Source organism: Cajanus cajan, chromosome 2 (assembly GCF_000230855.2).
Source record: "Cajanus cajan strain Asha chromosome 2, NIPB_CcT2T_4, whole genome shotgun sequence".
In the NCBI taxonomy this organism is placed as follows: domain Eukaryota; kingdom Viridiplantae; phylum Streptophyta; class Magnoliopsida; order Fabales; family Fabaceae; genus Cajanus; species Cajanus cajan.
This window is the reverse complement of record NC_138518.1, coordinates 55,608,912-55,621,211: the sequence shown is the minus strand read 5'-3', so window position 1 is coordinate 55,621,211 and position 12,300 is coordinate 55,608,912. Positions and strand designations below refer to the sequence as shown.

At 30.6% G+C, this 12,300-nt stretch overlaps 1 protein-coding gene across 2 annotated transcripts; it reads right to left on the bottom strand.

Annotated features, from left to right (window-relative positions):
• Positions 1 to 4,571: 4,571 nt before the first annotated feature.
• Positions 4,572 to 10,625, bottom strand: LOC109804655 (uncharacterized). 2 transcript variants are annotated; one of them, XM_083068459.1, is made up of 2 exons: positions 9,726 to 10,625; positions 4,572 to 8,825 (listed from the first exon to the last, which is right to left on the bottom strand). In XM_083068459.1, exon 2 carries the CDS (start codon positions 8,813 to 8,815, stop codon positions 4,673 to 4,675), a length of 4,143 nt encoding a protein of 1,380 aa, XP_082924585.1. In that variant the 5' UTR covers positions 8,816 to 8,825; positions 9,726 to 10,625; the 3' UTR covers positions 4,572 to 4,672. The 2 variants fall into 2 exon arrangements, with proteins under 2 accessions (XP_082924585.1, XP_029128458.2); XM_029272625.2 differs by having other exon boundaries at positions 4,572 to 8,819.
• Between the last annotated feature and the right edge of the window lie 1,675 nt (positions 10,626 to 12,300).

Below are 12,300 nucleotides of genomic sequence, written 5' to 3'. Positions count from 1 at the left end.
CTCAAAATAGAGGCAGAAAGATGGAAAAGAAAGACAAAATAAGAAACAAAAAGAAAACTCTAAAAATGAATTAGTGTGTTAAGAAGTTTAATGAAGAAGGAGAAGACAAAAAAAGTATCCAAGTTATGAGAAAAAGAAAAAAAAAATAAGTTACAAATTGATGGTTGTATTATATTTGAAATAAAGACTTTTGAATTTGGGTCATTATTATTTAGTTAAGCAAAAGTAATAAAAATTTAAACCTTATCTAATTTTCAGTTGGGTTTGATTTTTAGCGGATTTAAAAATTCAAAACCGAATCTGCCTAATATAATCTGTATAAAATTAAATTTTTAATCAATTTTACTCATAAGACCCACCCAAACCCACTCAAAAGTAATATTTTTTATCGGGTTTTTCGGGTTCGGTTCGGGTCTCGATTTCATGTTCACCCCTACTTTTTATACGACCTAAATTAATATATAAATATATTAAATCAATTAAAAATTATAATTTTTTTATATAAAAAATGTATATATCCAAGTACACCCATAATTATTTTATCAATGACACCTTAGTCCAAAGCTCCCTCACCCTCCCTAATCCCTCCTCAAAATAGTTGTATAAGTGTGTTAACTCCATTTGATGTCTCACTATTTCAAGAATAGAACATAATTGTGCCAATATTTTCAATGATAGGAGGCGAGAAAAGTATAATGCTTCAGCTCCTTGATCCCATTAAAAAATAAAAATCCTTGATCCCTAACATGTGTTGGGGTCTAATAAAATTTGTTAATTCAAATTCAAAACAACATTAGCTTCTTGATGGAGAAGGAAAATACTAATCGATAAGATAAGCAAATTTCCCCCAATTTTTACATATGTAATACTATTTTTTTTTTTACAAACTTCTATCCTCCTTTGCTTCGAGCCTCCCTTCTTGTATGTTTGAAAACTTGGTTTCATCATATTTGACTTTATATTGATATTTGATGAGTCAACAACTCCACCTCTTATCACCTTTCCACTTGTCTTTTCCTTTCTCATTCCAACCACCTACACCTTTTTTCTTATAGTTGGTTCGAATTAACAAGATTTGTTCTTGAAAAATCTCACTATTTTTCCTTTCATTTAACTTTTTGTTCATGACCTTCAAGTAAATTTGAAAACTATTTACTTTTATTGTCTCAAGATTTTTAGATTCCTTGATTGCTACCATAATATGATCAAAATAAGAATTCAAAGTTCTCAACACATTATCGTCAATTTGTTGATTTGTAAACTTTTCATGGTAAAATTACATTGAATTAACAAGAACCTAGATTTGATTAAAGTAATAAGTTATGGACTCCTCATCATAGTTCACATTGCCTTCGTAAAGATTAAAGTTTCACCTTCTTTATTTTGTTAGCATCTGTTTGAGTTGTATTCAAAATATCTCAAGCTTCTTTTGCCAAATTGGTTTAGAAAACTTTCTTAGAATCAGCAAAATCCACACATTGATGGTTCAAGAAAAAAAAAACTTTACAATTTTTTGCTTAGACTCTCTAGAAGCTACCTTTGCGCTTCTAAAACACCTTCCTTCACTTCTTGAATCTAATTCTTTACAATTTTCAACACTTCTTGAAAACCAAAGATGACACTCATCTTCGAGAACCATTGTTCTAAGTTCTTGATACCAAAAATAGGCTAGTTTGTAGGGAAAGACCCATAAAATCTAGCTATGGTTCGTCTGACTCCATGCAAGAAAAAAAATAGAAGTATTTGCAAATAGATAGAAAAACTTGCAGGAAAGTGTTTAGATTACAACAAAATGCCTCACTAACTAGTGAGTTTTGCACACACACATAGGTCCCTCAAAAACAAAAAGCTCTAGATACCAATTTATTGAAATGAAAGGATCATATTCACACATGGAAAGCGGAGAATAAAACTACATGTGAAAACTAATGAGAAAGAACTTTATTCTCATACTTAGATATTATATAAGTTCAACCTTACACTCACACGAAGTAATAACACATACACATATTTATAAAGTATAGAAACTCTAACTATCAATAGAAAATACAAACATATATTAACTAATAGACCAAACCCTAAAAGTAGACAAATGATACCTACATTATATGCTTTTAGATTGTACATACAAATTATACATGTAGACTAGGCATCCACGCTATACATTTGACTTACTTTACTCAACTACACTCTTGGTAATTTTAATAGAATTTTTTTTAATCACATTGTAAGTAATAAGTTGAGAAAGGGTGAAACAACCAAGGAATAAATTAGGCTACATTACACTTTTGATATTTTATCTTATTATTCAAATTTATGTTAGTCTTTTATATTTTAAAATGTTTATTTTAGTTCTTTATCTTTTAAATTTGGATTGATTTGGCCTTTTTGAAATAATGATTATTTTCAATTTTATAACATGATTTTAAATCATATTATGATTGATTTAAGATGTCAAACTTGTCTTGTTAGATTTACTTACATGAAAACTAAGAAATCTTACTAATATTTGAATTCAAAAAGTCTATAAACATAGTAAAACTTGTGCAAAAATTATATCCCACAAGTAACTTAAAAAAAAATTGGAGTTATAAGGTTGGTCTAGTGGTTTAAGGGAAGGGACATAGGGTTGAAGTGATAAGGAGGATATGAGTTCTAATTCCCTCTACTAACATAACTAACAATTAACATTTATCAATAAAAAAAAGTAGCTAAAAAATAATTTGAAATTATATTTTTTTAAAAAAAATTGGTTATTTTTTGGACTCATTTTCACACAACATTCACCACATTTAAGACTCTTTTTAGTTCAAATATCAGTTGTATTTAATAATTTTCATGTAGTAAATTCAATGAGACAAGTTTCAAGTTTTGAATAAGTTAAAAATTGATTCAAAATCATATTTCAAAATTGAAAAGAGATATTATTTCAAAAAAACTAAATTGATGCAAATTTAAAAGATAAATGGTCAAAATGAATATTTAAAAAAAAAGGAATAAAATAAATCTTAAAATAAAATAAACAACTAAAAGTGTGATTTAACCTAATAGAATATAGTTTACCCTTGGAATAATAATAAATAAACCTTCCATCGACCAATTTAGATATAAACTCAATTTACAAGAGTCTTATCCCCATGTTTTTTATTTCGACTAGTGGACCAATTTAGCGCACCTTGAAAATGGATTGGGTTAGGCAAAAAAAAATAATAAAGAAATTCATAATGGATCATAAAACTCAACTCGACCTCCTTTCAATCCGACTCAGTCAAGGAAAATCCATGGTGGATCAGACTATCCACCTAATTAATCCTTTTATACTTCTCATCATCCCAACTCACCAATGACCCACTTAACCATTTGTTGTTATATTTGTATTATTTTAATAAGGCATCATTTTTTTAGATAAAAATAAAGTTAATGTTAAATAACATGAAATTACTATAGATTTATTTACTCAAGCTTTTAATGAAGTTTAATATTGATGAGCAATCACTCTAATGACAAGATTTTTTTTTAATCTTTTTGCTTTGATCATTTAAAGTTGTATACTTTTTAATTAAATTTAATGTATGTAAAATGCTTAATTTGACAATTTTTATTTTATATTGAATGTTGATTTTTTTAAAAAAATTTAGATGGATTGATGGTCAGCCCATTTAATCCACCAACTTGTAGTGGGCTCGACCAAGTTGAAAAAGTTTGAACATTTCAGCAAGTAAACTGAGTTGAGCTAATTCACTTAAAAAATGAGTTGTGCAAATGAACCAGATCAATCCATTTTAGCAGCCTTACTTTAAGGTGATAATCATTTTCTCCCTTAAATTCCTTTAACTCTTTCATTATGAAATACAAAACTAATAAAGAAGATTTGAAACAAAAGCAAATCGAGAAGATAGTGAAATAAACTCATGGACAAATAATTGTATAACATGGTATCATAATAGCTCTTTTAACCACATTGACTTATTATTATTATTTATTTATGAAGAAAACGATGTGTCAATTACCGAAAATCATTAGTCATGAGCTACAGGGAAGTAATGAAAAATATATATATATATTTTTTAGTAAATCTGTGTGCATGTGTGTAAGGTGAAACACAAGTTGTACAGCGAACATGTTAGGTTCTTCCAACATCTTATTTTTAAGCCACATCAATTAGCAAAATCAAAACATTTTGCCATGCAATTAAGTGCATTTTTCTAGTTACATATTAATCTTTGCAAGTTAAAGTTCTATCAATAACGGAATAATCCATTATTTATCACTGAGATAACTTTATATACTTTTCTGAATTGATTTTAGTATTGAGTTAGTTCTTGTATCATTTGAATTCAATTAAATATAACGAGTATATTCAAAGAGTACGATGTTAATGTTAGCACTTCCCAACTAGTCAGTCATTCACAACACTGAATTAGTTTGATATATAGTTTTAATGAATTAATCTTTTTTTTTTTTGTATCTAATGACTAATATTCATATAATTAATGATTGGACTAACTAAAATTTGCCCAAAAAAAAAAATACATAAATTATAATCATAGAAATCGGTACTCACTAACTAATTCAGCAATTAAATTGAGACATTTTAAAACAACACTAGAAGATAGGAATGGAGGAGTAACAAATAACAATGTAGCTGTGACATAGACAGAGAGAGGTAGACTTAAGTTGAAACAGAAGACATCAAATATTTAGGGCAATCTTCTATAGTCAAGATACCAATGTTGGATAGAGGACCATATTGAAATTCAAACCAAGGGAAAATCCAACTGAGAGTTGGCAACTTTTTGAGGTGTAGCCAATGCAGATCTGGAAATAATAAATGCTTCCTATGTTCATCATCAATAACCATACCTCCACCACCTTCTTCACTTGTACCTTTATGTTCAAATTTAACAATCTGTTTAAGCTGAGAGCATGATTCCAAGCCTAGTGAATGCAGGGAAGGACAATGACAGGCCATGGAATAAGAGAAAATGAATTTCATTTTGTTGCACTCTTTGATCCAAATGAAGCTGAGTTTGGGGAAACAAACTTGTTGGGAGAGAGCAGTTAAGTTTTCAACTTGTGATGCTTCCTCTGAATCAAAGGAAAGTACTTCTTCCAATTCATTACATTGATCCACATTCAGACTTCCCAACTCTGGCAAGCTTCCAACAATGGTTAAGGAGAAAAGTTTTCTCAACTTGTTGCAATTTTGGATGGCAATGCTATTTAGTTTGGGGAAATAAACTTGCTGGGGAGTTGATAGGTTTCTAAGTGGTTCTAATTCCTTAGAATCAGAAGAAATTATATCCTCCAGTTTGTTGCAATTAGAAACACATAGCCTTTTTAACTCTGGTAGGCTTGAGACAATGGTTTTGAAGAAAATAGTTTTCAATTTGTTGCACCCCACAATCACAATATTATCCAATTCTGGGAGAAAGACTTGATGGGGAGGAGATGATAGGTGTCTATGTTCTGCTTCCATTGAATATGGAGAAACTATGGCCTCCAAATTGTCACAGTCGGCTACAAACAAGGATTTCAAGCTTGATAGGCTTGCAACAGTGTTTTCAAAGAAGATTGTTTTCATTTTGTTGCATCCTAAGATCCAAATACTTCCTAGTTTGGGGAAAAATACTTGTTGAGAAGGAGCAGATATGTTTCCAAGTTGCCCTGCTTCCTCTGAAGGTAAAGAAATTATATACTCCAATTCATTGCAGTCCTTAACATCAAGATGATTCAACCCTGTTAGGCTTGTAGCCAAGGTTGTGCAGAAAACTGTTTTCAATTTATTGCAATTTTCAATAGAAATAATTTCCAACTTGGGGATATAAAATTGCTGGGAAGAAGCTGATGTGGTTTGAAGATGTCTTGCTTCCTCTGAATCTAAAGATATAATTTTTTCCCATTCATTACAGTCCTTTATAACTACTCGCCACAACTCCGGTAGGCTTGCAATGGTTGCAGGGAAGATTGTTTTTACTTTGTTGCAACTTTGAATGTTAATTTCAAACAACATGGGAAAACAAACTTGTTGGGAAAAAGAATACAGGTTTCTGTTTTCACCTTTATCACAATCTAAGGAAATTATTTCCTCCCATTCATTGCAGTCCATCACAATTAGAATCTCCAACCTCGGCAGTCTTGTAACAAGGGTTGCAGAGAAGATTGCTTTCAATTTGTTGCATCTTTCGATCTCAATCTTCCTCAGCCTGCGGAAACAAACTTGTTGACAATGAGCAGATAGGTTTCTAAGTTGTCCTGCATCCACTGAATCTAAGGAAATTATTTCAACCCATTCATTGCAGTCCTTGACAACTAGCTGTTCCAACTCTGGTAGGATGCTGACAATGATTGCAGAGAACATTCTTTTAAATCTGCAGCATCTTTTAATCCTAATACATTTCAGTTTAGGAAAGAAAACATTTTGGAAAGGAACGGCCAAGTTTTTATGTTCTCCAGCTTCATCTAAATCTAAAGAAATTATTTCCTTCAATTCATCGCAATCCTTTACAATCAATTGCTCCAACTCTGGTAGGCTAGTGGCAATGGCTGTAGAGAAGATTGCTTTCAATTTCATGCATTTCTCAATCTCAGTCGTCTTCAATTTGGGGAAATAAACCATTTGGGAAGAGGCAGATAAGTTTCTAAGTTGTCTTGCTTCGTCTGAATCTAAAGAAATTATTCCCTCCAATGCATTGCAGTTCTTTACAACCAGTTGTTGCAACTCTGGAAGGCTTGTAACAATAGTTGTGGAGAAGATTGTTTTCAAGCTTTTGCAACTTTCAAGCTCAATCCTCTGCAGTTTCGGGAAACAAATTTGTTTTGAATGTGAAGACAGGTTTCCAACTTCTCTTGCTTGCTCTAAATCTAGAGAAATTATTTCCACCCATTTGTTGCAGTCCTTTACAATCAACTCAAGCAACTCTGGTAGGCTTGTAACAATTGCATCAGTGACGATTGTTTTCAATGTGTTGCATCTTTCAATCTGGATGCTTCTTAGTTTGGGGAAACAGTCTTGTTTGTGAAGAAGATATAGGTTTCTAAATTGTCCTGCTTGATCTGAATCTAAAAAAATTATTTCCTCCCATTTGTTGCAGTCCTTCACAACTAGCTGTTGCAACTCAGGTAGACATAGAACTGTGGTAGCAGAGAAGAATGTTTTCACTTTGTCGCAATTCTCAATGCTAATCCTACACAATTTGGGGAAAAAATGTGGGAAAGGAGCGGTTACATTTCTATGATTCCATGCTTTCACGGAATCAGCAGAAATTATTTCCTCCAAGTTGTTACAGTCACATATAGACAACTCTCTCAACTCTGATAGGTTTGAAACAATGGTTGAAAGGAAGATTGTTTTCAATTTGTTGCATCCTTTGATCTCAATCACCCCCAAATTGGGGAAAGAAACTTGTTGTGATGGAAAAGAAAGGTTTGGGAATTGTGTAGCTTCCTCTGAAGAAATAATTTCCACCAATTCATTGCAATTGTGTACAGACAGCTCTCTCAACTCTGGTAGGCTTGAAACCATGCTTGTGAAGAATAATTTTCTCAATTTGTTGCATCCTTTGATTAAGATTTTCCTTAGCTTGGGGAAAATTGGTTGTGAAGGCGAATACAGGTATCTAAGTTGCCCTGCATCCTTTGAATCCAAGCAAATTATTTCCTCTAGTTCATTGCATTCATAGGTACTTGTCAAGCCCTCTTGAACATCAATTGATTCAGAAGTTTCTAGTCTTGATAATGCCAATTCCCAGCCTGTACAAGTCTTTCCCTTTAAAGTGCTTGCCACTGTCAAGATGGCACAAAGCAGTCCCTGACATTTGCCAAAGACTCTCTTTGCCACCTCTCTCAAGTCTTCAGGAGAATCCTCGTCTATTTGTGCATGTTGCTTGAACAAAGTCCAACCTTCATCTTCATTTAACATAGAGAGTTCAATCATGCTTTTGCAATTCATTGAAGTGCAAACTTCTTGGTAGCGCGTAGTGAGGAGGATGCAACATCTCTTGTCATTCTCATTTAATGGAATCCCGATAGCTTCCAAGTCCAGCTTCTCCCATACACCATCAAAGATGATGAGAATCTTCTCAGTCTTTAACCTTTGAGATAACCGTAGTGCCCTGCCAAGTTCTGTCTCTTCCATTAATGAAAAAGTCAAGTGATCAGCTATTTGACCTTGAATATCTCTCACTTTGACATCTTGAGACACAATTGTCATAACCACCTTGTCAAAAAACTTTGACTCCTCTACTTGCTTTCCCACCACTCTTGCTAAAGTGCTTTTACCTGAACCTCCCATGCCAACTACTCCAATCACATTGATCCTCTCATCTTGGATTGCCTTCAGTAGATCTTCATAAACTGGCTTCCTAGAATCCAATGCCACAAAGTCTTTGGGAAAGAAGTAACTCATGCTTGAGAGGTCAATGGGGTGTGAAAATGGCTCAAATTTGTTATTGTTATTGAGCAGGTTCATTTGTTGTGTAACGAATATCACCTCTTTTGCCAGAGAATACTTAAATGTCATGTTCAAACAGCATTGGCTTTCTTCCACCCTTTCTTCCAGCCTTTGCGCATCTTCAAGAATCTTCTGCACATGATTCAGCCACTCTTCAACAGGTTGCACAATCTTCTCAGCATTTGTGGTGGCTTCTTTAGCGCGTTCTTTCATGTGCTGTAATGCCTTTTCTAACCCTCTCTTTGACTTTCGAAGATCAATGACAGATTTGTTGAAATGAATTAAATACTGTGCACGGAATACAATTGCATCCACCACACGCTCTATTATTGAAGATGCCACAGCAGTACCAATTTCGGCCATTTTCCTGCACCTAAAAAACATTATTTATCTCATCGTTGTGTATATATGATATATCTATGACTAGAACTCTAGTTTTCACAGGTTTCTATTGAGACTCCAATAGTTATTGAATGTATAGATTTTCTCAGACAATAGCCTTCTAGAGATTATACAGTGTTCTTTATAAATTAAAATAATGATCCATTTTAAGTTGGAATAAAACAAAACTATATATAATGATCTCAAACACTTGAAGAATCTAGCAACAAGCCAACAACCATAAATTTAAAGTAGTTTGTAAGCGACATCCAGCAAACTGCAATCATTCTTCTCATAGACTTAAATAATTTGATATTTGCAATTTTGTTTTTGACGAAAATCACTTCTCTCAAAACAGAACATAGCTCAGTTGATGGTAACTGCCGAAGATCTTGATCCTTATTTAATGATTGATTAGTTGTCCTGACATAATATAGTGAATAATAAGTGCATGAATGGTTACAACTTATTTTGAGTAAGCTAAAAAATGAATGTGATTATCTGCAAATTAAATTAATCCAAACGTTCCAACTTAACCTTTTTGTTACATGTTAGAACACAATATTATAAATTTTGCCAAAAAGAGAAAATTCAAGGCAATGATCTTAATCAATGGTACGAAACTAAGTGGGTGTGCTCAATAAGGCTTCACGGGAGCTCAAAGTGATTGTACCAAACGGGAGGAAACTTGCAACTAATAGCAATATCAAGAGGTCACCATAATTTTTCTTCCTTCTTTTTTTTCATAAGCTTGATCATGTTTCTGATTCATTTTTCCCATTTACGAGAAAAAAAAATGAGGATTCATGTTCATCTTAATTTCAATCATAGAGAAGTCAAATACTGTGCATTGCAGATATGAAGCAGTGTAGGGAATGATGATGAAACAAACCTTGTATAAGTTTTCTGATGAACCAACCAAGAGTCCTTGAGCAAATGTTGCACGTTTCTTCCTATACCAAGCTTAGATTGCAGAATGAACAGGAGACTTGAGAGAGGCTACTATTAACAAAGGTTTAATCATCAGTTGACAAAGACTTATTGATGGGAATTGTTGACGAAGACTTGACCTCTATTTAGTTAACTGAGAGTAATGGTGGGGGCACTCATGCATGATGGTGGATCCTAAAATTTCCTTACATTGTCCAATCAAAAGAATTAATAGTATGAACACAACACAAGACAACTTTGTTAAGTTTCACATTACAGGGATTCAAGTATACATCTATATGTACTAGAACTCTAGGTTAAGGCATGGAAGTAACACAACGTCCATCTATAAATGTAGTCTTTTTTTTTTTCCGTGAATTTTGTTCCTTCACCGTATTCTCTTCTGGCAATAGATTTCCTAGAAATTTGGTGCCATGAGGTTCTAAATGGCCATTGATCAAAGAGATAATGGATGCATTATGTTATATTTTTTTAAAAAACAAATTAACAAAAAAAAGTATCCAGCAGGAAGTTAAATACTAATCTTGTAAGATATATTTAAGAGATTAACTTCTCCCAAAATAAATATTTGTCTATAAACACACAACAAAAATTGAATTTGTGACTACATGACTAAGACACAAGATTATTTATCAACTATGTCATACTTTAATAGGAAAGGAAAGGAAAAACATTAATCATGAATGAATGACATTCATGTTCAATGAGAACAAGATAAATACACAAGTGCCTTCTATATGTTACACATAATAAAAACCATATTATGACATTCTATATCTTTAGTTCAGTTAAAATAAATAAAACGTTTGTTTTTCATTAATTATTTAAGAAAATTTAGAAGAAAAAAAAACCCATAAAAATTATATTGTTCCAAACAAGCACCTACAAATTGTCAAATATTCTCTTTTACAAATATTATCTCATCAAACATATGAGATATTAATTTGATAAACATGTTTAGAAGAAGAAATTATAGTTTGAGAAATTCTATGGTACCCATCTTATTTGAGAGGATACCGGTACAGTTTTTTATATTTTATATTTTTAGTAATTTATTTAAATAATATTTATGATATTTTATTCTTTCAATTTTTAAATTATTTAGTCATTTTATTTTTATTTTATATATTCTAATTTATTTGTAATAATATTATTATATATTTAAATAGTTTAATTTTAATAATTTTTTAAGTATTTTTTTATCTTTTCACTTAAAATTTTTGAATTTCTATATTTTAATTTTAATAGTTTTTTAAGTATATTTTTTATCTTTTTTTCTTAAATTTTTGAATTTCTATATTGTAATTTTAATAATTTTTATTTCTACTATTTATTAATTTTTTTTCTTTTTTTTAATATTTTATAATATTATTGAAAACTTATAATTTTAATCTCTATAATTTTATCTTACTTTTTATTTTATAAGTATAATTTAGATTATTTATTTTATAATTAAATTAATTTTTATAAAAAAATTTATGAGTTTATATAGAAAAATGTATTGAAACCTCTCCATCTTTGATGGTAGTAGCAACTCCCTTGTTGCTATAGAACGTAGAATCGAGAGGGCCGGAAAATTCGGCGAAGTTGACTGACTTTGTGGGGGAAATTTGAGGCCATGAGTTTAGCGAGCAGCTAGCGGGAGATAGTCGTCGATGGTTGACGGACTTTTACTTTGGTAAAGTTCAAAATAAGAAGTAACTTTCCATGCACGTGTTACATATCTCATGAAACTAAAATTCAAACCAAAAAATTACATCCTATCAATCTCATCAAATTAAAACCAAAAAATTAGATCGGTATAAACAACAGGATCAATTTGGCTTCAAAATGGAAAACTCAATCAGGTTGGTTCCGATCTATGATTTTAAATCTTATTAATCAGAACAATATTCTATTCGATGAATTTAATATTTTATAATCATAATGATTAGTGGAGTATATCCATGTCTAACAGTTATATATATATATATATATATATATATATATATATATATATATATATATATATATAAAATGAAAGATCTATTTATTTTAAGAATAAATTTATTTGATAACTTATAATTTATATTAAATTTTTATGCTTTAATAATTTAATTTAAAATTTTTAATGAATAAATTAATTTTACAATTTTTTTAAAAATTTTGAAAATCATTTGATATTTTATTTCATTAATTTAAATCTGTCAATTTGAATTAATGAAATAAAATATCAAATAATTTTTAAATCTTTTAAAAATTTGTAAACTTGATTTATGCATTAAGAACTTTAAATTGAATGATTTAATTGTTAAAATTTGATATAAAACATGAATTATTAAATAAAATAAGTCTACATAAATTTACTTTTTTTTTTAATCATTTTTTGTCTTCACAATATGTGAACGATTATAATTTTTTGTAACCGCTAATCAACTTTTCTTATGCAACCATTAATCAACTATGAATAACTCATTCACACTGATATGTTTTTTTTGTTAACAGTTATAAATTATTATCAAATTTGGGCTACCAAT

Excerpts from the sequence above, each read along its gene's own strand:
- LOC109804655 (XM_083068459.1), bottom strand. The coding sequence starts at position 8,815 with ATGGCCGAAATTGGTACTGCTGTGGCATCTTCAATAATAGAGCGTGTG.